The sequence below is a fragment of the Hirundo rustica genome, chromosome 27, assembly GCF_015227805.2.
Source record: "Hirundo rustica isolate bHirRus1 chromosome 27, bHirRus1.pri.v3, whole genome shotgun sequence".
Lineage (NCBI taxonomy): Eukaryota > Metazoa > Chordata > Aves > Passeriformes > Hirundinidae > Hirundo > Hirundo rustica.
Genome location: NC_053476.1, coordinates 2461114 through 2486589, shown reverse-complemented (window position 1 = coordinate 2486589; position 25476 = coordinate 2461114). Strand labels below are relative to the sequence as shown.

Here is a 25476-nt window from a genome sequence, read left to right as displayed (position 1 = left end):
GTCACATTGCACCGATCAATTTGCTCTCCCTGCAGCAGCCTCTTGCTGGTCTTGGTCAGGCTCTGGAATTCTGAGCCCGTGCAGATGATGAGGTCAGTAAAGGCTCTGCCTTTGAAGCTTGTGTGATCTTCCATCCAGTCTGACCCAGCCCAGAATCCTAACGAGGACTTTCCAAATGCACCCGATCCCAAGATCTTGCTGGGTTTGTGCTCCAGACCGCTGAAGGAGTGTGCAGGGTGCTGATGAACCACCAGAAGCAGAAAATGAGAATGGGATTTCTGCGCAGAAGCAGAAAATGGGATTTGGAGTGGGTAAAGTGCAGGCTGCTCTGCAATCCCCCTCCTGTCCATCCCTGAGCGTTCTGGCTGCTGGAGCTGTTTCCACAACACTGGAACACGCTCAGAAACTCTCCCCTAAGCCTTTTTTTTTTTTTTTTTTTTTTTTTTCCCTCAAAAATTAAAACATCCAGTTCTCAGCCTTTCCTCACGTGGCAGCTTTCCAGGCCTTGGATCATCTTTGTGGCTCTTTCCAACCTGCCCACCTCTTTTTTTGGGTTGTGGTTTTTTTTTTTTTTTTGTATAGCAGAGATCAAAACTATATTCCAGGCATGGTCTGGCAGGTGTCAAGAGGGACAATGACTGCTCTGGCAGGGTTTGATGCAGCCCAGCATCCTGTGATCTCCGGTCACTCATTTTTGCTGCTCATCCCCCAGGAACCTTTTCCACAGTTTGGAGGTTTCGCCATCCTAATTCATTCTGAGACAAAAAAGCACAGAAAAGAAAGGTTGTGCCCAATGAGGCTCCAGGCTGGATCTGGCATAATCAATCCAGACACGGGGTGGATGTGGTTGGCAGGAGCGCAGGGAAGTCGAAATTGCAGACACGGGTTATTGGCCAAAGTTTGAAATGCACAGAATGCCCTCCTGACAGGAAGTTCTCTTTATCGAGCCTAAATATATAAATCACAAAAGTTACTTCAGTCCTGTCTTTTTCTGCAAGGGGATCTGTGGGAGTAAGAGTTACCTGCTTGCGGTTTGAATTTTGTGGTTTATTTTCAAGCTCTTGTAAAAGGGCAATAGGACAGGAGATTTCCACCAGCCCACAGAACTTTGCTCATGAGATTTGCCAAGTTTCTCAGCTCTAGGTGACTTTCTCCAGTGCAGGTAGTCCCAGGACAAAAGGAGGTGTCTTGTTACTGTGAAACACAAAGAAATCACACGAAGACAAGAGATTTCTGCAGAGGTTCTTCTGATCCAGCTTCTAGCTGAAAGGGCGGAGAGAAGAGATACCCTTTGTTTATTCTTTTACTTTTATACATTTGTGGGTCTAGCAGAAGATTGGCTTTTTGGGGTTTCCACCCCTCAGCCTCAGTGGCCAGACGAATTGTCAGTTACAATTGTTTTCAGGTTAGAAATATGCAAACAAAAGACAGAGAATGAAAAACAAAGGATTTGTTTATATTACTTCTGTAGGAAAGGTGGAAAAACTGCTCTAACATTCTACAGTAACTAAAAGATCTGACTCCATTTATGAAAATCAAAAGGCTAATAAAGAAACTCAGAAAAACCAGGGTAACAGTGTCTGGGCAGGTTTCTTGCACCTTTGTGGCTGAGACACAACACATTCCCTAGGGAGAACAGTTTTATATCAAGTCTTCAGAATAAAACAGTCCTTTTAAGCATTCATGACAGCCACCTTTGATAATGTTCTGAATGAGAGAAGACGTTTCAGTCACTCTGTCTACAGGAAGGAAGCCATTATTTTATTAGCACTTTGAGAAATTAAATTATGTGAATTATGGCAGAATAAGTTTAGCAAAATGCTATAATGTAAGAAAACAATTAAAAAGAGTTATATAAGGTTGGGTGGCTTCTTTATTCTGAGAGAGTGAGCAGTTAATTGATTGTCACATGGCTATAATGTACCAGCACAGCTGTGAGAGCAAATAGAGAGATCTTTGCTCAGGAAATGCAGAGAAAGGGCCACGTCTTGTAGGGAAAAGGGAACGAGCAGTGGGCTCATTCCTCAGCTCCTTCTCTCTGTGTGCTGTGAAAGGACATGAAGAGAATGACAGGGAGCTTCTCTGTGCTTCAGTTTCCATGGCCTGATGCTGCAAGATCTCAGTGCTCCTCACCACTGCAGGAAGCAGGAAAACTTCAGGATTGGATCCCAGAAATAAGGGAATTAGGAGACAGAAAAGCTTCAGGATTGGATCCCAGAAATAAGAGAATTGGGAGACAGAAAGCTTCAGGATTGGATCCCAGAAATAAGGGAATTAGGAAGCAGGAAATCTTCAGGATTGAATCCCAGAAATAAGGGAATTAGGAGACAGAAAAGCTTCAGGATTGGATCCCAGAAATAAGAGAATTGGGAGACAGAAAGCTTCAGGATTGGATCCCAGAAATAAGGGAATTAGGAAGCAGGAAATCTTCAGGATTGAATCCCAGAAATAAGAGAATTGGGAGACAGAAAAGCTTCAGGACTGGATCCCAGAAATAAGAGAATTGGGAGACAGAAAAGCTTCAGGATTGGATCCCAGAAATAAGGGAATTAGGAGACAGAAAAGCTTCAGGATTGGATCCCAGAAATAAGGGAATTAGGAGACAGAAAAGCTTCAGGATTGGATCCCAGAAATAAGGGAATTAGGAAGCAGGAAATCTTCAGGATTGAATCCCAGAAATAAGGGAATTAGGAGACAGAAAAGCTTCAGGATTGGATCCCAGAAAGAAGAGAATCAGAGTGGTTGTTCTGCTGGCACTGGCAATGGAGCCAGGCAGTTTTGTACCAGCCTGGTCACTGTTCCTGTTCCTTTCTGAGAGTTCTCAACATTCTGTAAACCCTCTTGGGCTGTTGCTCAGATGGCTTTCTGTTAAAGAAGCTGGAAGAAAATCCTTTCTCCTAAGGTCACTGCACTTTGTTTAGCACAAAGAGAAGCGTGGAGCTTCTAGCCAGGAAAGCAGCTATGTTAGAGGAAAGGAAATAACCCAGAAGCAGCAAGTTACAAATCATTATCGCATTATTGCCCCGAAGAGCCCTTTTCTCTAAATCTGTGAAGACTTCACTTGCTGCTACTCACAGATTTTACACGATGCAGTATCACTTCTCCTGATTAATTTTTCAGGTTTCACTGGCGCACTTCCACTTCCCTGCACCATCATGAAATTCAGAAACAGCCCCAAAACAGCTTAGCTGGTGTCACAGAGGGCATCCCCGAGAGCAGATGAGTGCAGCTCCCCAGGGCCTGGGGCTGACAGAAGGGATGGAGCAGCTCTGAGCAGCAGCAATCCTGGCTGCACAGGGCTGAGCTGGCGACTTCTGCCTCGGTTTCTCACCTGCAGAGGGGCAAAGGCAGTTTTTGGACTTCACAGACACCGGAGACACACAATCTATTTTAGAGGCTGCACCACAGAGCAGAAAGTATTGGGTTGCAACGTGTTTCTGCCCACCCTCAGGGACGCCAGTTGTCGGGGGCTTACCCCAACATTCAGGTGGTTTCAGGGTCCTTGCTCCCCTGCACAGCTCCGAGCCGAGCCAAAGGAAGAGACGGAGTTCTCAGGTTTAGATTTTTTAATGTTGCATACTTCGTTTATTGTTTCTTATCTTACAATTTTCTTGGAGTCCGACAAGATGTTTGCCTTATCTTTTATACTAATTACTACGTATTTCTTGTTTACTATTTCTTACCAATGTCTATCACTATTACTAAAAAGGTCATCTTTACTCTGACCCAATCCTCACTAACTACTTTGTGCCACGTTAATGCAGCAATGGAGTGAGGGAAGGAGAAGGAGAAGAAGAAGGAGACAACACCCCAGATTCTCCATCTTGTCCCCATTCACTTCAATGCCAGGAACCTAAAACTATTATTTTCTCATTCTGTGATAAGCTAAACTACTATTTCTCACATTCTTGTGGCCTGTAAACCTTCTCTCAGTGTAGGAAGTTTTTCCCATGGACAGAAATCAAAGCCAGTGTCTCTCTGAGCTCTGGGCTGGGGTCCCAGACCCCTCCTGCCCAGGTCCCTGACCCTCCAGGACAACCAAAGGAATGCCCTGGACTCCAACAGCAATGGAGGTTGCAGTGATAATTGCAGCAATTAAAAAAAAATGCGAATGAATAAATAATTATTAATAGCAAATGATACGCTATTATATAATTATATAATGAAAGCTAGCTGTATATTGTATAGAATTATATAACACATATAAGTTATATAGAGATATAATTAATAATATCGACATATAGAACATATATAGATATAAATAACGATATAATAATAGAAATAAAATCATTTATAATAATTAATCGCAGCAATTGTTTTCTTACGATAGTTTGGCACCTTCATTGCTCTAATGGCACAAATCACAGCAAAATCTCCTTAAATTCTACCTGTTACCCCTTAAAACAAAGGCAGTGAAAGATGCACAGGCCACCACTCTGCAAAGCCAAAAGTTACGGATTGGGGAAAAGTCTGGAAGAGGATCCCAGCGTGAAGAACACGATGAGAAAACAACTGAGAGCAGGGAGTGTGCATGGTTCAGGGCTCAGGAGGGAGTTGTACCTCCTGGTACCCTTGGGAGAAATGCCTCTCTGGATTACCAGTTTGTGTTTCTAACAGGCACCACCCACCAATCCTTCAGAGAGGAAACCACAGCAGCGTGAAGCATCAAAAGTCAGGAGCGTGAAGGGGACGACTCTCCAATGCTGGGTAATTTTTCACTTAAAAAATAAAAATAAAAATAAAATTAAAAATCCCTCTTTAAACCACTCTGCTCATTTGAAAGCGGTGATCTCCCAGCTCCCCCTGTTTGCACGGTGCTGCCTGGGGCTCGGTGCTTCAGCTGGGTTCCTTTTTGTTGGTTTTTTGGGGGTTTTTTTTTTTGTGCATTGACGTGGCACAAAGTAGTTAGTGAGGATTGGGTCAAAGTAAAGATGACCTTTTTAGTAATAGTGATAGACATTGGTAAGAAATAGTAAATAAGAAATACGTAGTAATTAGTATAAAAGATAAGGACAGCCCAGCTCGGGGGGAGACGTGAGGAATCCATGCAGCTGCGAACATCTTGTCGGACTCCGAGAAAATTGTAAGATAAGAAACAATAAACGAAGTATGCAACACTGAAAAATCTAAACCTGAGAACTCCGTCTCTTCCTTCGGCTCGGCTCGGAGCTGTGCAGGGGAGCAAAGGACCCTGAAACCACCTCAGTGTTGGGGTAAACCCCCGACAGGACTACAGGGACGACCGGAGGCAAACGCAGAGAAATGAGAGGAGGAGGTTCCAACCAGCAGCCCAGGGATTTTCTCAGGAACACCACCTCCAAGCAGCTGCCACAGGGCACTGAAATGTCAAAAGAAACGGAGGCAGTAAGAAGGTGAAGAAGGAATTAGCAAGCAATCAAGGCAGGAGAGAGGAACTTCGCTGGTGGATGCAGAGCCTGGGTACCAAAGCAGGAGCTGTTAGCAGGTACCAGCAACTTGGGCCATTAGGGTTGAAGCCACCACCAATAAAATCTAATCAATGAAATCCCTTTTAAGTTGGTTGGATCAGTGACCCAGAAAATAGCTCCCCTGCAGAAAAGGAAATGATAGTCTATAAAGTGGGAGCTCAATGGGAAAAATCTATTAAAGTGAGCGAGCTATAAGGAGACCTTTGGTGTTAACTGAAACCTTTTGGAAAGAAGCCACAAAAAAAAAAAAAAAAACAAACCTCGGAGCAGACTTTTAACCCTCCCGCTGCCACAGTGCCAGAAAGTGCTGAGGGTGGAGAGTGGCACCGAAACTGTGGGGAAAAATAAACCAAAACCCCTCCAAGAGCATCTTTTAGTGTCAGAGGATGAAGGCATTGCTCTATTCTGGCCAGGATGTGCAACAGAAATCATTTCATCCACACACTGCATGGGTTGTGCAGAGAAAATCCTTCCATCACAAAACGTTTTCACTGGATTTTTGCTGTGCTTACACAGTCAAACCCCAGGGAAATTCATTGGGTCAGTGTTCATTAGTCCCAAGTGAGGCAGTTCTTGGTGTTTGGTTTCCTATTGATCCCTCCCCTTTTCCATGTTAATTGGGTTCTCATTCTTGGTTCTCTCGTCCCTCTTTCCTCAGACCAGGTGTCTCTGGCCGTGCCAGAGGTGATATTTAGAGCTGATGTTCGTTTATGGTCATTTTCTTTTGTGTATTTTCTGTGCTGCTCCCAACCTGCTGAGATGTTCAGCTCATCACGCTTTGAGTGATGAAACCATCCTTTGAAAAGAAACTTAAAATTCCTTTCCCCCGAGGCAAAGGCGAAAAAAAACTGACTAAAGCTACAAAAAAAAAAAAAAGAAAAATAAAAAAAATTAAGTTTTGTATCATTTTCCAACAATGAGGCACGTGTTCAGAGCCAGATGAGGAGATCTCAGGGTGGATTGAGGGGTTCTCAGGGTGGGTTGATGAGATCTCAGGGAGGACTGAGGAGATCTCAGGGTGGATTGAGGGGTTCTCAGGGTGGATTGAGGAGATCTCAGGGTGGATTGAGGAGATCTCAGGGTGGATTGAGGAGATCTCAGGATGGATTGAGGAGATCTCAGGGTGGATTGAGGAGCTCTCAGGGTGGATTGAGGAGATCTCAGGGTGGATTGAGGAGTTCTCAGGGTGGATTGAGGAGCTGTCAGGGTGGACTGAGGAGATCTCAGGGTGGATTGAGGAGATCTCAGGGTGGATTGAGGAGCTCTCAGGGTGGATTGAGGAGATCTCAGGGTGGATTGAGGAGATTTCAGGGTGGATTGAGGAGATTTCAGGATGGATTGAGGAGCTCTCAGGGTGGATTGAGGAGATCTCAGGGTGGATTGAGGAGCTCTCAGGGTGGATTGAGGAGATCTCAGGATGGATTGAGGAGCTCTCAGGGCGGATTGAGGGGTTCTCAGGATGGATTGAGGAGCTCTCAGGGTGGATTGAGGGGTTCTCAGGGTGGATTGAGGAGCTCTCAGGGTGGATTGAGGGGTTCTCAGGGTGGATTGAGGAGATCTCAGGGTGGATTGAGGAGATCTCAGGGTGGGTTGAGGAGTATCCAGCAATGCCAGGGATGGAGCTCCAGGCTCATCCCACAAGGCTTGGAGCTGGTTTCTTGCCCTGCTGAGCAGTGGATTCACAGAGTGCCCAGAATTATCACTCAGCTTTTTTGTACCACAGAAGGCATTCAAACCTCCCTTAGCAAAGGCATCCTGAGCCTGGGACAGTGCAGGAGATGAATCTGATGGAGCCAGGACTGCATTACAAAGGAAAGGGTTTTCTGGTGCTCAAATTCAAAATATCACACCCAAGTAAGTTTGGGGAAAAAAAATTAATCCATTTTTCATTAGATTCTTCTTCTTCTTTTTTTTTTTTTGGTCCAAAAAATCAGCTTTCTGTTGTCTGCCTATAGACAGTATTGATTGATTGACTGCTAAGATTAGAGGACAGAAAAAAAAAAAAAAAAGGCAGAATCTCTGCCTTATTTCTTCTGACATATCAGTGCAATTTCTGATATTTCTGAGAAGCTAAATGGGGATCCAACAGTCCTGGGAATGTAATTCAATAACAACAAAACTGGGAAAAGCATCTTGAAAGAAGTTATTAACTCAGACCTCCTGAAAAATCAGAAAATTCAGACTATGCTATGCATTTAATTCCACCTAAGATTAATTTGATTAAATTACTTTATTATTTTTTAAATGCTAGGCCATCCCCACTCATTATCTAAAAATGAAGAGAAATTCAGTGACGCAAAGTAAGTCCAGTATCTCGGAAAATTCGTCATCCAGAGCTAAGTCTTGATCAATCAATACAGACTTCATTCTTGCATATAAATCACAGCAAAGAAGTGAAGAATATCCATGTAGAGGTAGAAGTATCAGACTTGATGTGAAATGTGTTTTCACATTTTCAATTTTAAAAGTATTGGAAGTAATACAGCAAATCTGCCCCCAGGGACACTTAGCCCTTTTTACCTTTCTCTTCACTTGCTGCCTCTGACTTTTTTATTCCATGTAAGCGGAAAAGGGATGGGGGGAGAAAGCTTATATGCACTGGAAGACTGTGTGAAAAACATGTGTAACCTCTGCTCTTTTTGAAAGTGGCGAGAAAAATCCACGGAATTACAATCTGAGAAAACTTGTTTCCCAAAGAACCTGCCATGGGACTGGAGGGTGATTGAGATATTTCTGCCTGTAGTAATCATTGTATTAAAACTTCAGAAGCTGAAAGTCTGAAAAGAGGATCCTATTTTATCAGAATTTCACCTTCTTCTCTCTGAAAACTGTTTAGCCCTGTTGTTTGGCCAAGTGGGTTTTCCAGGAAGAACTCAGTGAAGGGAAGAAGTGAGGGGTCCATTTGGGGCACTCGACATTTTCTGGGGAAGCCCCTGCTGGGGTGGGGCTCATGCAGCAGACAAACTGGTGTGTGCCATACTGAAAACCTAATGATAGACAGACATAATACGTATTATATGTGAAATTCATTTTAAATTCACTGTTTAAAAGGCATTTTAAGTCACATAACTGTGCCTCACGCAATAGCCCACTCTTGGTTCTGGAGAAGTAAATCACGTCTCCTTTTTTTGACTCCGGATATATTCATGTGGGGCAAGTAACCTGGCAGTAAATATTGATAAAAGACACTTGTCCTTTCACATCTGATACCCTGCCACTGGCCAAGGGGTATGCCCTGCTCTGCATGCTTTGGAGTGCAGGGGCGCAGCAGATGCAGAGGAGCAGCCCTGCTGCAGCTGCAGGCACTCCTGCGCCTCTGCCCAGCCACATCCATCCTTCCTTCTGTCTTCACCTTCTGTGTAAAGGGCAGCAGCGGTGTGAAAATTCCTCGGCTCTGAACTCAACTGAAATTACTCTTAGCAGCCCTAAATAAAACAATAATCCAAATTTTTGAAATAAACTTTTCTTTTCCCTTGAAATAACTGCCAGCGCGTAAGAGCGTTTCAGGCCTTGCTTACAAGAAAAAGGAAAACAAGCACGAATTTCCCAACCGATCCTGGCAATATTTTAAAGAACCTTCCAGCGCCTTCTGTTTGTCAGCGCTTTTAGCAAACTCCTGGCAGCGAATTGGCCAGGTGCTTCTAGGGGAGCTCTGCTGCCTGCTCGGGTTATTGCAGCACTTTTCTGCTTTTCAGAGCACTTCCCTGCACAGGGCAAAGCTCAGTGCTCAGTGGCAGAACTCAGCAGAGCCCTGCCCTGCTCTGAGCTTTCACCCTCCGGTCCCTTCTCAGTGTCAGCGCAGTGCCACATTGTCCCACCCTGCCTGCAGCACAGCCTGCGCCAGCTCAGAGGGTGCTTGGTCTGTTGGTAGGTGTGAAAAACGCCAATCACTTGTTTTAAATTGTTAAAAGTTTAATAGTAAATAAGATGGTTATAAAAAATGGAATTAGAGTAAAAATTGAACAATTTTAGAGTTAGGACAAGACGAGACAATAGAAAACAAAGTTACAGATGTCTGGGTGCCTCCTGCGAGCAAAAAAGCTCCAAAGAAGGACCTCTGCTAACAAAGGACCATCTCTTAAAAGCAATAGCCTGTTGAATATTCATATATTTCATACATGATGCATAGACTTTATTTAAACAAAGAACCGTCTCTGGTTAGTATCACTTTTTTCCTTTAATCTCTGTGGCATTCTCAAGGCTGAGAGAGGCAGGAGGAGTCGGTTTCTTCTGATAAGGAAGTAGGAAATTCTTTTTTTCTCTGAAAGATTTACGTTTTCCTGTGGTTGGTACATAAAAACTACATTTTAACGACAAAACTTCATTTACCATACTATCAAAATATTAATACAACACCAACAATTAACACAACACAACACATACAGTAAATATCTTGCGTAGAGCCATATAATATGCACTTTTGCAGGAGATCTTAAACAAAAATGTTTGTTTGGATGGAAAGCAGTAGGGATGGAAAGCAGTTGTTCGGAGCTTTATTCCTTTTTTTTTTTTGCAGCCCCTCTAACATCTGGAGTCACCCCAGCTCATCTTTCTCTCCTCCCAGAGCAAGAACGTCGTGCTGTGACAGCGAAGGCATCTCTTGCAGCAAACCCTGCGCACAGCAGAACCTCACAGGCAAAGACAACCCCCCGTGGCTCCTCTTGTTTACTCCAGCAAGGAATGAAGTGATTAAAGAGGCCAGAACATACCTTTTCTCCCCAGGATACACCGGAGAGGCGCAGCTGAATAAATACCCCGTGTTTTTGCAGTCCGCTTGCCTGGCAGTTAAACTGCAGGTAGCAAAGGGCTCTGCCAAATGTGCCACGCTCGGCATCCGCTGCCAATCCCACAGATGAGAGCCAGTCAGAAAGATTTATAAGGCCCAAGGAACATTCCCAGAGTTTCCTGCGCTGCAGCTGGAGCTCTCTGGGTCTCCACTGAGGGCAGGGGATGTCTCAGCCTGGTGCTCTCCTGCTCTTTCAGCACGTGCCCTGGGATGAAGGCTCTGGGATGCAGCAGAGATGATGCCAGCACGCTGCTTGGTGCGTTGTCAGCCATCCCTGCCCTTACACAGCATTTTGCACCCCTCTGCAACGGCCACTCTTTTCCCTGAGAAGCTTTACATGTTTTGAGCTCGTTTCTCTGTGGGATGCAAAGACACTCTCGGTGTGCAGGAGGATAAAGGCTTGAAGCACTTTCACTGAGCTGGCAGGTTAAAGTGTGTGTGTGAGCAAAACTGGCTTCAATAAGAAGCACGGAAACCCGCGGAGAGAGTTTTTATAACCCCCACTTCTGGGATTGCAGCAATTTTTCTTTCTCTCCTTCATGTTCTCTGCCCATTTTGATAGACATTAGCCGAATACAGGTAAGTTTTCTACTTAAAAGAAAACAAAACAACCCCAGTGAGCCACTGTTTTCAGTGGGCACAAGAATAGCTGCATCTTGTGTAATCAAAAACAGGACATGAAGTTAGGAAAAAGGAAGAAGCAGAGTTCTAATTAGGGAAGAAAAAGAAACTGTGAAAGAAAAGCCAGTATTTCATAGTGCTATTTCCATGTTCAACCTAACTGCTGAAGTGTGCTTGAAAACAGAGTAACTCTTCTCTAATTCTTTTCTATAGTCCACAAAGAAAAGAAACATTTTTTGTTTAAGATCTCCTGCAAAAGGCATGGGGGAACCTGCCGAAGGCTCCTGCTGTTTGGGGTCACGGGCTGCACTGCACAGACACTGATCTGGGACCAATCTAGAGGTTTTTGATTGATGGAAAAGCACTTGCCACTATTTTTCAGCGAGCCTAACTTGTTAACATGAGCTGGCTGAGTGAACACAGAGACGCCGTAACTGGGACAAATCCCAGCTTCCTCTGAAATTTGCAAACTTTTTTTTTCCTTCCTGTCAGATTCCAGACAGATGAAATTTCCTTGGCATAGACCTCTTCCATCTCTCCTCTGAATCACAATAAATCACGACTTGGAGGGTAACTGATCAAGACTGTGGGAAGAGAACCTGGCTCTGTGTTCAGATCCAGCCCCATCTGCCCACCAGCTCGCCTTCTCCCATGGGTCCTGCCTCTGCTACTACTCATTTTCTGGAAAATCCCAACTCCTATTTGATTCCAAAGGTTGCTGAGTCCAATTGATACTGTTGTTTGTATGATAGCGTAAAGAGTGAGTACATTCCTCAGGTCATAAATCATCTCAACCTGACCCCAATTAACTACAGACCCTGGATTTAATTTCTCTCCGTTCTCAGCAGCCATAACAAATTAGGTCATTCTGTGTCAGTGAGACACTGGAGCAGACACCACGGGGAGCACCACGGGGGATTCTGGTCCAGTTGTGCTGCAGGGAGAGGGAAGGAGACAGAATGGATCATATCTTCCCATTCCTTTCCAGACAGGAGTCATGGCACTCTTGGCAGCGTAGGGAAAGGATTTTCAGAAGGATACAGGAAAACCACGGATCCCTAAGTTCTATTTAAATCTTGCTCCCATAAGAGAGCGAGGTGATCTTTGACACCTGGGGCTGCTTGCTTTGCACAAAATGATTCACTTGTACCTTGTGCAAGAATCTAGCACCCAGTCAAACACATCACGAGCTCAGATGTGCATTGCAGGCACCCGAACTGTCCTTCCCTCTTGAAGGCTCTTCCATTTTCATGTGACACATGGCAAAGACTGCATGGGACCTGGAAAAGAGACTGTGCCCCTGGCTGTTTTATTTTAAAAATGCACTGCTGTAGAGCTGATGGTCAACAGATTCCTCAGGTTTGAGAGATTCTTCTGAACCGGCACAGCACCACTAAGGTGGATTCAGTGTTCTGTGGAATAAGAGCTTTTTGAGCTCAGTGTGATGCTAGAAATCCAGAAGCTGTGGATAGAGTGCTGAATCCATTGTTCCTGAGGCTGAGATTTATGCCTTGGATTTGAATAGGAAAATCCAAATGACTCTTTCCTATAATTCATTGCTTTCACTGTGTTGTTTTACCAACATAGTTTATCTTGTTCTTTTAATGTTATCATTGAAGTGCAGTAACAATACAATAACGGTGAATGATCTAAAATTCCATCCCTAAGAAAGGCTAATCATCAGTTCACTAATGACAACCAGCATGAGGAATTAATTAATTCTTTTTGTTTCCAATCAAAACTACCTGCCTTTAGCCCTGCTTTACACCACTGACTACTTCTCAATTGAGTAATGTAGTTTTTATTTGTGAAACCTCATACTATTAAATGCAATGAGCTCATCCTTTTTCTTGGCGTCACCTCATCTTGATTCTGGCAGAGACACAAAGAAATTACAGCACAGAGAAGACTGTAAAAAAGAGAGATCATTTTTCCCTTAAAAATAATGCTAGTCAAGCTGGCCCTGGCAACTGTGAAGGAAAGTGAAAATTCAAGCCCAGTTCCAAATTTGCAGTTATACACAGATTACAAATCCAACATTATTACCCTTGCATTGTTTTCCATATGGTGAGCTATATTTTTCCTACATATTAATGTGTGTAAAAGATGTCAAAGCAACTGCAACCAGAAGAGATTTTTTTCATTTGGAAGCGACCTGTAACAACCACCGAGCCCAACCACCTGACTTCTTCAGGGCTATTTCTAAGAATATAATCAAGTGCACTGAAAGCTCTGGAAAGTTTCAGGCGCAGTTTCCCTCTCCAGCTATTCTCTCATCTTGTTACTGGCTGAGAAATTCTCACTGTGCACAAAGAAAAGGAACTACGATGTGTAAGAGGCATGAGATAATGTGGGCCATATTTAATCTCTTGATGAAGATCAATATTGAACCAGACAAGGACTCCAGATGCCTCTTGCAGCACTGGGCAGGTCCCCACTTTGCAGTTTGGGAAGGAGGGTACATACACATGACAATTTTGATTTTCTTCTTGATGTTTGGCTATTTGAAAGGACAAAATGTCTCTGGGACAAGGCCTTCTCTGAGCCAAGCACTGTGAGGCTCTGGTCTTAAATAATATCTCATGGTGCTACAAAATGCAAGGGGTAAATGGATGAGTTTCCACTGAATTTGTTTCCCTTATGGCTTTCTTGGACTTTTTAAACAGCTCTGCCAAGATTGTTTGTTTTGTTTTGTTTTGTTTTTTTTACAAGAAATCTTGTAAGGACGCAGGAAGAATTTAATTATTGCAGTAGAACGACCTTCTTTTCATGCTTATTTATTTAATGTTCGAATAGTTGAAAAAGTCTTCTCAGTGTGTGCATTAAAGACTTCCTGCCTGTGAAGCAGCCTGAGCATTCACGGGATATAAACCAGATTCATACTGGAACCCAGCAGTATAAACACATCTTCAGTGCAGACACGAACCCTTAAGTCTTGTAATGTGAAACATGCTCCGGTTGTGTCTGTGTTTTCTCCTGCAAATAAACCAGTGAGAGATGTGCCTAAAACGTTTTCCTGACACAGACAATTTCTCACCTCATTATTTCCTCCTCTTTTTAATAGATTTATTTTTTTATTGGGATACTTTAAAGAATTTGTAACTCAATCCAGCTAGATACAGGTGACCTGAAGACAGTAAGTAGCTTGTCACAAGTTCATTAATTAAGAGCTCTCATTTTATACTTTGTGCCATTTCTAGGTATAATCACAGAATAGAGTATTGGATGTTTGTATACTTGAATGGAGATTGACTTCTGGAGCTATACTTTTCCCCAGAATCTTCTTTTCAATTAACTTCAGAGAGAAACAACTGTGGATAATTATTATGGAGAGTTATACTTCTATTAACTGAAAAATAACTTCCAGTCCAGATTTTTAAGATACCCTGACACTGAGACTGGGGGTCTGTCCTCCTCAGCTAAGAAAAGTGGATGGAGAAATTAAATTAGATCTGATAGATTTTTTTTTTTTTTCCCCTGAATTGGAGACTGCATAGATTCTCAACAGTTATATCACTTTTCTGGATCATCTCTCATGAAGGAAATAGAGAATGGGAAGTGTTGAAATGTAGATACAGATAGGCATCAAAATATAGAAATTTAGAATGAAAAGTAGATGGAAGTATAAAACCGTTAAGATGTTTGTGGGGAGCGTTGAAAAGAAGAAACAATCCTTTTTTTGGGTGTCTTCATAATCATCAACTTAGCATTGCTGGGCTAACACTCCTGGGTGTAGGAAATACTTCAGAGTGGCATTCTGAGTGACAAATTAACCTCGGGTACAGAGTGTGGGCCATAACAAAACTTCACTGAACTAAAAATCAAAGGCTGTAAGAAAGCATGTCAATTCACGCGTCTGTTTCCCGCTCCAAAGCCAGGGATATTCAGCGTGACTGAGAGAAGCTTGAAAAAATGTTTTCTCCTTTAATAAGGAAAGAGAAACGCGACTCAAACCTCCGCGCTATGAAGTCACCATCCTCTCTGTTACTCACTCCCATTATCTCGCCTGCAATCTGCTCCCAGAGGAGCTCCCAGACAACCCTGTCTAAGAGTTATTTAAAAGAATAAAATCACAATTATGGTCTAGAGGAAGGGAAGAACAAACGGTGCGAGAGTCTGGCGCTGTATGACAATCCTTCCTTCGTGCAGGAGCTAGAACAATGCGGCTCCCAGACAACCCTGTCTAAGAGTTATTTAAAAGAATAAAATCACAATTATGGTCTAGAGGGAGGGAAGAACAAACGGTGCGAGAGTCTGGCGCTGTATGACAATCCTTCCTTCGTGCAGGAGCTAGAACAATGTGGCTCCCAGACAACCCTGTCTAAGAGTTATTTAAAAGAATAAAATCACAATTATGGTCTAGAGGAAGGGAAGAACAAACGGTGCGAGAGTCTGGCGCTGTATGACAATCCCTCCTTCGTGCAGGAGCTAGAACAATGCGGCTTTGTGTGTGGGGAGGGTGGGACGGGGCCGGCACCTGGGCCCGGGGCTGAGGGGAAGCCGCCCCATCGTAACTCACAAATACAGCCTGAAAGGCAACAGCCTGAGCCCGAGGTGATTTTACAGCCACGCCAGGCAAGTTCCAGTCGGACAAAAGCCCTCCTTGCTGTAAGCGCGGAAGGAAAGTGGATTTCCTGTCCATCTGCCTGGATCCGGTTCGCTGAGCGCAGTAACCGATGCGATGCTTCTCGAAGGGGCTGTGCGCTTTCCTCAAGGGAAGGGAATTATCCAAAATATGAGATAGTGGATGATGAAACTTTATATGAGCACTGCTGGGGGGTGGGGGGGAGGAAGAAAATGGGGTAATTGAAAAATTGTGTGCTCTGTAAAACGCCCTGATTTGTTGTGTGCGCTTGTTTCCACGCGTAGGAAGTAGGATTTGGAAGCTTTGCTTGAGTAGAATATGCCGCAGTCAATCTTTAGCAAACAGAAATGTTTGCTAAAGGCCTCTCTTTGTTTCCCAGACACTGTGAACTGAAGGGTTTGGCTCCTCATTCGCAGCATGTCTATGACATTTTGTACTGTGAGGGTGGCGAGGCCCTGGCACAGGCTGCCCAGAGAAGTTGTGGATGCCCCATCCCTGGAGACATCCAAGGCAACATCGGGCTGGCCTTGGGTTACCTTTGGAGCTTCAGTAGCTCCATTGACTGGAAAAATCCCTGGCTTAAAGCTGGAATGGCACTGAGGGACTGAGGGCTGACAACAGAGGAGCCAGAGGATACAGAACCTGGAAAACAAACCAGGGCCGCTGCTCCGTTGGCATCTGGCTAGATAGATAAAGAGTCCATAAAGTCTCTGACTCTAAGGAAAGCACTTCTCCTGCTCTATTTAGATGAGGCAGCACAGATATAAAGGGCTCCAGAACATATTTTTGAGTTTCTACAGATATCCCCGTTCCCTGTGGGCTGTTTGCACTGGCAGAAAGTCTCACTGCTCTGCTTGCCGGTGCTTCCTGGGGAATTCCTGCCAGACCTCTCTGATGCCATGGGGTGATTGTGTGCTCGGATTATTTTTTGAGAATAAGGCGTGGAAAACTTTGCCAAACATCCCCAGGTAGCTTCCCTCCCTCCTGTGAGGAGAATACAGCCTGAGGTGTATTTCTGAGAAAAATGATTGTGGGTCAAAGACTTTGCTCCCAGACGACAGGCCTTCCCTGGAAGATTCTTGGCACCAGAGGTTCAGAGGTCAAATGCTTTGATGTCAGGAGTGAAATGTTCCTTCTCAAAACACTAAAATCTTAGAGTGAGCAGATGGTTTAATGAGGAAACTGCCTAAGCAGAAGAAGATCTCACAGATGAGAGAGATCATAGCTTATTTCTCAAAATTCAGAGCAAGAACTGCTTAGGAGCTGTAATTATGGGTACAGACTGAGATCCCATTGATTAGTTTTTAAGTAAATTAGGATTCATTATGCTACCATTGACAGCTTCTTTGAAAGGGAAGATTTATTAGCCTCTCCTCTGGGTGAGGAGCTGGTTTTGGTTTCTGTTAGTAGCCAAGAGCCTGAAAGTTTTCATCTCAAAATAAGCTGTTCCTGCAGGTTGCAAACTTCCTAACCGCAGTGGGGAGGAGGTGATGTACAGTGTTAAATGGCTTGAGAGGTTACAAGGATAGAAGTAAAAAAGAACTCCTGCTCCATGGTGATTTGTGTCCCAGGAGAAGGATACCTGAGCACCAGAGTTCTTCACAATACAGCTTTCTTTAGTCTTTGTCAAGAGCCCAGCTATTGAGTTTAGTCAGAAGTTTAATCAGAAGTCACCAAGGTTCAAGGAGTAAAGCCAAAGACACTTTCTCTTTTAAAAGATACAATAAACTATAGTTTCTTCTCATCTGTGCATAGGCAATTTTTTTTTAGCCAACTGGTTGTATGTCACCTGAGTAGTGAGATTATGATCCTGGTTCTAACATTAGGTTTGTTAACCAAAAGAATGGTGTTCTGTCATTGTCCTCCCTTATCACTGCTGCAGTAACTGGGATCCCACCATAACTCCCCGGCTGTACCATTTAAATCTCTACCACAAGTGTCCCAGGGGGAAGTTGAGGGTATTTCTTCTTTATCATAAAGATCTGAAGAGACAATGGTAGGTCTAGCTCAGAGAGAGAACATGCATACCCCTAAATATTATAACAGATTATATAGTAGTTATTATATTCACAGAATTTACATGGGTTTACTTCCATGCTGTGACTGCAGGTATGTGAAGAGGCCCTGTGTGAGACATCCCTGATACTGTTTTCTTAGGTTTTCTTTTTCAGGAATGTTGGCATTTTGGTTTGTGTAACTGTTGTTTTTGGATAAAGTGGATTAAGAGCAAGTAATGCAGTTTGGAAACCAGACAAGAACCAAATTCACTTCCTCAGTGCTGCTCAAACTGCTCAAGTTTCTTTAGTTTTAAATAATTTCTTTTTTAAAAATAATTATTCTTTTTAATTGGTTTTGCACAAATATATACTCTAAACTGTTGATTTTTTCTTCTGTCAATCAGAGTTTGGAAATGTTGAGAAGTAATGTATGTTTTTTCCTAGTAGATACAGTAAGCAACTCTTTGAAATGAATACAGCATCTCTGTGTTTTTTTAAAGTTGTTATTTATCAATTCTGAGGTCTTTTACAAGTGGAATTACCACTAACAGCTTTATAAACATATAATCCAGATATATACAAATTTGTACCCAGCATATCTACAGTTCACATGCAACAGCAGTGCATCCGAGTAAGGTGAAAGGCTGTAGCTGCAAATAATGGTTGCCCTTGAAATATTTAAACCAAAGTTTCAGTATTCTCAATAGTCATAATGTGGTACACTAGTGTAAAATTCTGCTTAAAATATGGCATTAGTACATGAAACAAAAGGATATAAGAAATGGGAGCAGGCACTATACTTTTCTAAATCATCATAATTTGGTAACACTCCAAGTTTTGGTTGAAAGTGGGGATAATTTAAAGTGGGAATGTTCTTAAGCGTTCTTAAGCCTTCTGGTGGTGCTGTGGCAGTTTATTGGAAAACGTGAAACCAAAATAGTGATATTTCAGCTGCTGCGTTGAGAGTTCAATCTCTGCTGTGCCTTCTGGGACTTTTGGTAATGACTGCTTTGAAAAAATATTTGAAAGTGAGATCTAGCAATTTAATTTCAGGATTTACAGTAAGCTTGGAAGAAATCTCCCTCTGTAAATTTCTGCCATCAACAAGGCACCTACCTTCTAAGACTGTCAGTGTGAAAGCCATCTCTTCTGAAACTGGTGAGCAGACTTCTGTGTATATCTATTTTTAGGCTCACATTTTATTTTGTAATCTTATTGCCTAGTTATACAGGTGTTCAACTCATTTTGCAAGAAAAATCAGTGACTATCAAAGTATTTATTTCTCTCCAAGTAGGGCATAAGGAAAATGTGCATTGTCAAGTCCAAATGCAGACTGAATAGGTGTGACCAGGGAAAGCCTGGATGAGAATACAGCTGCAGATGCTGGCTAATAATCTGGATTTTCTGGATATTTGAGAGTCTTGGTGACATTACTCCAGTTTTATATTCGGTGTTTGTTGTTGCTTTTTTTTCTGTAGACACATCTGCGGTAGTAAGACAATTTGAGAGACAAAAATCAAAACCATGCCCTCTCCTTTGGCATTTTCCCCCCTGTGCTCTTTAATTGCCTCTGTAACCTCAAGCATCATGCACCTTTTAAAGACTATGGGCTGCAGGATTGGCAGGCAGGGTGATCTCATTGTGTAGCTGATTCTAAGCAATTGCACCCAGATTCCAATCAGTGACTTTCTCCAAACTCCTCTCCCATTGCTGCAGGGACTACTCAGAGCTGGGGGAGGCAGCAGAGTCCACATCCTCTGTGTCATGTTCGTGTGGGGGCACTGCTTGCCCACCTTTAACACGTTTCCACTTCATTCTTCTGTTCTGAAACCATACTTTGACCTGGGTGATCAAAAGAAAAGAATTACTTGTTACCTCAACCTGAGCTGTATAAGCAGAGCTATGCATATGTGTGTAGACAGATGATTTGTGGAATTCTAGAAGAGAAGGTGAACAGAGCCTCACAAGTTTGATTAATCCATCTCTCTAACAGACTGGGACAATTCTTTCTGAAATGCTCCACACAGTTGTTTCCCTGAAATCCTCAAAGCACAAGTGCTTTGCCTAGAATCTGTCTTCATGTCAAATAAGGCACAGTGCCTCTCATGTATTTTTAACATTTAGGCCATTCAATCTAATGCTTCAGGAATTTTAATTTGCCTCACATAATTACACAATTCTTCTGCCGTCCACTTAGTCTTGATAAGGAAACCTGGACTGGGATGACAGTGAGAGAACAGAAATACCTCTCTCCACAAAACTCTGTATAACTGTCTTTCCTTATGACCTCAAAACACCACCAGACCCAGGAAGAATGCATGTATCAAACATTCATTTGAATAATTTCCTGTTAGTCAAAGTCTAAGGTGATATACATATTCCATATGTAAACCTTGATATATCAATATGCACCAATGAATGGTGGTAAACAAGAACTCAGTAGAGGTCTGTTATTACTAAGTCTATCTTTCATTCAGAGAAATATAATTAAATTTATTAACTACTTACAGGAACTTGTAATGAAGGTCTTGGAAAGAATGTGGAGGCTTTGTTTTAAAATACCTCTGTGCCATTGCAAAAGCAGAGTAACATATCTGGGTTTTAGCATTAGGGAGAGGTTGTGGAGGAGGAGGAAGGAGCTGGGGAGACAAGGGTTTGGAAAGTACTTGTCTTTCGGTGAGATCCAGGTTCACAGCTATCTCGTATCTCCTGAGTCTTGTCAAGTAGTTATGGTGGGCAAATTCAGCTTCCAGCTCCCGCAGCTGCTCCTTAGTGAAAGCCGTCCTTTCCTTCCGTGATTTGCTGCTGGTTTCTGCCTTATTGCTTGAGTTCTGGTTCTCTAAGAGGCAAGCACACTCGTGTGATTTGTGGTTATGCTGATGTGTGTGAACATGTGCAGTTGCACAGATCTAAACAACTCCCTGAAGTGCTCAGTGGAAGCTTTAAGATGTTTGCTTTATGCCCCCTCGAGCTCAGCACGACTGAGTGGTGTTGCCAGCTTTGGTTTTGAGGGGGCACAGGTAGGACAGCTCAGTCAGGATGGGGAATGCTGTCAGAATTGCCTGAGTCTGTGCAGTCATGGAACTGGAGCTGTGGGAAAGAAGCTCTCATTCCTTGCTGCCATTGCATCGAAAGTTTCCTTTCCCACATTTTAATTTTTATTCCTTATATATATATTTTCACCCTCCCCTGATCTACCAGGCAGCCAAGCACATGCAGCATGCAGGATGTCAGGAGTGTGTGGTGCCCAGCTTTGGTGCAGGACACCAGAACAAATCACTGAGTGGGCACCCCCAGCTGCGGTACATGGCCTGGACATACTGGGGATGTGGGGCAGTAAAAAAGCAAAAGCAGAGAAACAGTGGGATTTTGCCCAGACCCACCTTGAACACTCCTGTTTTTAAACTTTTTCTAATCCTTGCTAAAGGAAAACTACAAGCAGATCTGGTGTCTGCATATATGACTGGCATCAGTATCATCCTTGTCATTGTGCTGGCTTGAAAAGCCTCTTTGCTATTTGTGTACATTTCTGCGATGTAGTCAAGATTCATATTTCAAAGCCAAATTTCAAGCCATAGCCAAAGTGATCCTGCACCAATTATGATAATAAGCAAACACAAACTCACTTTACCTGAGACTGTGGCAACCTGGCAACCCTTTTTCATTCTTTAAATCCTTAAATCCTTTCTCTATTTTTTTATTTTTCTTGTTTCTTTTCCTTTTTTTTTCTCCTGTGTTTTTAAAGTTGGTGCTCAAACAATCTCCAAGCAATGTAAGGAAAGATGCATTTTTTAAGTGAGCAAAGTCCAAACTGCCAGTGTTTCAGGGAGCCAGTTTTGCGAGTTCCTTGACTCTTTCTCCCCTCTTGCTCCTCTTGCTAGATTCCCTGAATTAAGCAGTATTTTTGTTATGCTGAGAATCAGTTACTTAATTTCTGTATGTAAGCAGTACGAAGTGGAGCTCTGTGCATCCTAGCATAATATTTATGCACAGAAATGATAAGCAAAATGGTAACAATATGAGCATGATATGCAGCTTCATCTTCTGGGTGTCATTTTAGTGGCCAAAGTAGTAAAATTGGAGTAATTTGTGAGGTGTGACTGTGGGCTTTGTGACTGATCTGATCTTATCTCTGCCCATCAGAAATGGAGAAATCCAACACAGCTCTCGTTATTGGTAATGCACACAGGGACCAGTGTGTCACAGGCTGTAGCTGGACTGCTTTCCATTCCAAGGGAATTCGTCTGGTTTGTTCCATACTGGTTTTGCTGCTTCAGAAATTCACAAATAAAGATGGGGAATGTACAGGAACAAAACTCCAGAAGTTTCTCCCCGTGTTTTTGCCCCCAGTTTAACAATCCCCTTTGTTCTCATCCCTTACTGCACAGACACGCTATCACGTTTCCCAGGGGCTCACGAGTGTGACTGTGAAGCAGCAGTGGGGAAGAAGGATTTGAAGTGTGGATCTCTTGCTGGGAACTTTGTCACCAGCTTCTGGGAGCCTTGAACTCAAGGGCTTCCCCTGGGATCTGTGCTGCCCTCACAGACACGTGGAGGCTGCAGCAGCTCTCCAATGCGTTCAGCACATGGCAGAAACTCTAAACAAGCAGCTGATGCAAAGTACATGTGAGCTCATCACAGCCCTCTGGGAAGGGCTCCCTTTCCAAGGGGCAGTTTCACCAGTCTGCATCTCAAAAAGACAACAGGAATAATTTAAGATGGATATTTGGCTATTTCAGGGAGCAGAGTAGGATGTGTAGCTTGGAATCTCTCATCTACACTGTCCTCCACAGGGTATTGTCAGGAGACACAATGCTTATCCATGGCTAGAGGTTCTGCGAGATTCCAGAAGCGGAAATGTGGCCCAGCTGCTTCAGTTTTGACAACAGAATGTGAGAAATGACAAATGTGTGAAAGGACAAATCATCTTGGGCAGGTTCTTCCTGCTCTACTGCCCATTTAAAAAGAAGAAAGGAGAGCAAGGGAAGTTCAGGGAGGTTAAGGGAAGGGAAGGGAAGGGAAGGGAAGGGAAGGGAAGGGAAGGGAAGGGAAGGGAAGGGAAGGGAAGGGAAGGGAAGGGAAGGGAAGGGAAGGGAAGGGAAGGGAAAGGAAGGAGCTGCTGAGGAACCAGAGGCAGATGTGTGTCTCCCAGTCTCCTTCCAGGATCCCAAGCAGCTGCAATGCTGGGTTGAACTCAACAGCTGCCTCTCCCCAGGGTTGCAGTGGTCACTAGAAGGTGGAACCCCAGCTCTCTCAGGGATGTCATTGCTTACAGCTCCCTGAAAGGAAGAGTGTAGGGGAGAGCAGCAAGTATGAAAAGAAACTGGGAAGAGTACTAGTAAGAGAAAAAAAGGGAACTTTTCTGTTCTACTTAAAACAGGGAGATGAGCTTTGGAATCAGTCTCTTTAAGGATAAAGATATCCCTCTAATGTGAGTAAGCTGAAATCTGTTTTCCTATGACTAGCTCATGTGTTAATGAAAACATTGTTCACTTTTAAAATTATTATTTTATTTAAACTTCTTTGCATTTGGGAAAATTTTGCCTAAACATGCTTTTTTAGTATAAATGAACTTAAATCTTCCAAATGTCTTCAAAACCTAGAAATCAATCAATCAATTAATATTTTTATCCCTGCATTCTCTGCCTGTGAAATGGGGCTAATGGAAGATATTGTCCACTTGGTAGCAGGGCTGTGGGAAAAAGCACACCGTAGCTTGTAAATGAGTGCTATGGCATTTGAATGCATATAAGCATCTTAAATTTTAACGACTTCCTTAAGAAAAAACAGTTTTATGCATATTTCACTGATTTGGATCTGAGATATCCGCAAGTTAGAGTTTGTGTAACTATGAAATTATTGATTTTTACACTGTAGAAAGAATGTGTTTTGGTAGCTAGGATGACACCATGAAAACCATGTACATTTTCTGCAACGTTGGACACTGTACTGATGGGCAAACTTTTAGTACCTCCTGTTTCGAGGTTAAAATATTTAACATTTAGTGAGACTGAATAGAATTTATATTTAAAGGAACACTTTGCCTCTTGTACTTCTCACCATGAGCCGAGATGTCAAATTTCTAGTATGACAAACTACCACAGGCAGCTCAAGATGAGGGATCTTTGCTCTGTACCATTCTCTTTGGCTCAGACAAATGGCAGGTGTGACTGTACAACTCTACATCCCAGGACTTTCAGTTCTGTGTGCACATGCCATGTGATTCCTGTTCACTTACAGCAAATGTGCATTGTGCTGGTGAGTAAAATACCTAGCTCAGTACCCAAGATCGGCAGGAGTGAAATACAGAGACCAGAATAAGACACTTAGTTACAGTGCTGTTCCTGTCTAAAGTTTCCCCAGTCAAGTATTGTGAAATGTTTTGCTCATCAGCTTTCTTTCTTAATTCCCAGTCTCACCAGGTATTCTCATTCCATCTCCTGCACTCTACCACAACTCTGATTTCATATCACCTACCTGAGCTTTCCTTTTTCCTTTTGGATGGCTTTTTCTCGGAGTCACTCGTAGGATTTGCTGGTGCCTCATCCTCTTCATCCTCACCCACAGCCACACTCACTAGGCTGGGGCTGCTGCCCTCTGACTCTCCAGAAGCCAAGGCCAGTCCTGGATTTATTCCTCTTCTGGCCTCAGCTGCTGCCAGGTGCCAGTCAGAGCGTTGGAATGAGGGGTGCTGCTCCACAAGTGCCCGCTCCTCCTGCGGGAAGCTGTGGGGAGCTGTCACCAGGCAGGAGGCTGAGAAATCGGAGTAAGCAGCAAAATCTGGTTTTTGCTGGAAAGAGAATGATGCTGCTGGATAGTGGCTGAGAGCTGGAGCTGTGCTCAGGTCGGTGTGGGAGCTCCTCACACACCCCCAGAGCAGGGTGGGAGGCTGTGGGCTGCGCATGCAGCTGCTGCTGCTGGGATCCATCTGCTTCCAGTCCTGTCCACACCTCAGTGCTCCTGGCTGGTGACAGCCCAGCCTTCAAAAGCAGAAGAGAAGCAGAGGGAAACTCTTCCAAATTTTACAGGATAGATCTCCTCCCTAAGCAACAGTTTGCTTGTGGGTTTGATGCTGTTGCAGGTTTGCTACTTTCGGAACTCTGTTTCTAAAGGTCTTCATTGCCCTGACTGGGGCAACCAGATTTATGCAGGGAGTGCCATGAGTTGGTTCCTTGTGGAAGTGCTGGGCATGAGTGAAACACTTTTTAAATACTGTGCTGGGGAGACAGTGACAAGTTTGTGAAGTGAAATGTGAGCGAGGGGAGGGAGGGGTTAACACACATACCCTCAGCCCCTCCAACCAAAGCAAAGCAGGCAGCTATTAATCATCTGAAACCTTATATGCACATCTAATGGGATTTGCAGATGGAGCCTTTTAAAGAAACAATGTCTGTATTTTTTTTTTTTTTTTTTTTAAGGGAAAGAGCAGCACACACAAAAAAGTCTTTAATGTTTCCTTGTAACACTATGAAGTTATTTTTATTGCGCTGTTAACAAAATTCTCCATCTTGGGTTTAGAAAAAGCCCTAAACCAGGATTCAACAGACAGCAAATTTCAAGAACTAAAGTGGGAAATAGAAGTAAGAAAGGACTTCAAGAATTATATATAATTTAAGGCCCAATCCTAAGGTTAAAAAAATTATTAAACCTGGCTCGTACATACATGGAAGGTTTTGAGTGATGTTTGTTTGTTTTGTTAGATTTGTAACACGTGTGTTTGCTGAGAGTTGGAGTTTGCTGCCAGTGGCAGTTATTCTTTCTGTATTCTACTTTCTAGGGAATTTCCAATACATCCTCCTGCAAGGAAATCTCCTGATTTTATGCCAATGAAAGACATGTTTTTCATCTTTTGTCGAACATTTTATAGTTTTTCTTAGCAGAAAGAAGATTTTTTTTAGACCTTAGAGCCATCCCAGCTGAAAAGACATTAACGGGGAATCTGTTCTCAATCCCTTTTTCACAGAAGTATGGCAGCTGAGAAAGCCCCAAACCCTGCTATGCCAGGGTTACTGCAGCTCCTCTCAGGGTTCTTCTCCATAT

General features: G+C 43.2%; 1 protein-coding gene across 1 annotated transcript; it reads right to left on the bottom strand.

Annotated features, from left to right (window-relative positions):
* Positions 1–19155: 19155 nt before the first annotated feature.
* On the bottom strand, positions 19156–24364 carry MEOX1 (mesenchyme homeobox 1). Its single transcript, XM_040087453.1, has 3 exons — positions 23914–24364; positions 20103–20275; positions 19156–19278 (listed from the first exon to the last, which is right to left on the bottom strand). The coding sequence occupies exons 1-3, from the start codon at positions 24362–24364 to the stop codon at positions 19156–19158; spliced, it is 747 nt and encodes a 248-aa protein (XP_039943387.1).
* Positions 24365–25476: the final 1112 nt, after the last annotated feature.

Excerpts from the sequence above, each read along its gene's own strand:
- MEOX1 (XM_040087453.1), bottom strand. The coding sequence starts at position 24,364 with ATGGATCCCAGCAGCAGCAGCTGCATGCGCAGCCCACAGCCTCCCACC. Across the intron at positions 20,276-23,913 it reads AAGGAAAAAGGAAAGCTCAG|AGAACCAGAACTCAAGCAAT; the intron begins GTAGGTGATATG and ends CTTGCCTCTTAG. Across the intron at positions 19,279-20,102 it reads TGGATCTCACCGAAAGACAA|GTCAAAGTATGGTTTCAGAA; the intron begins GTACTTTCCAAA and ends TTGATCACCCAG.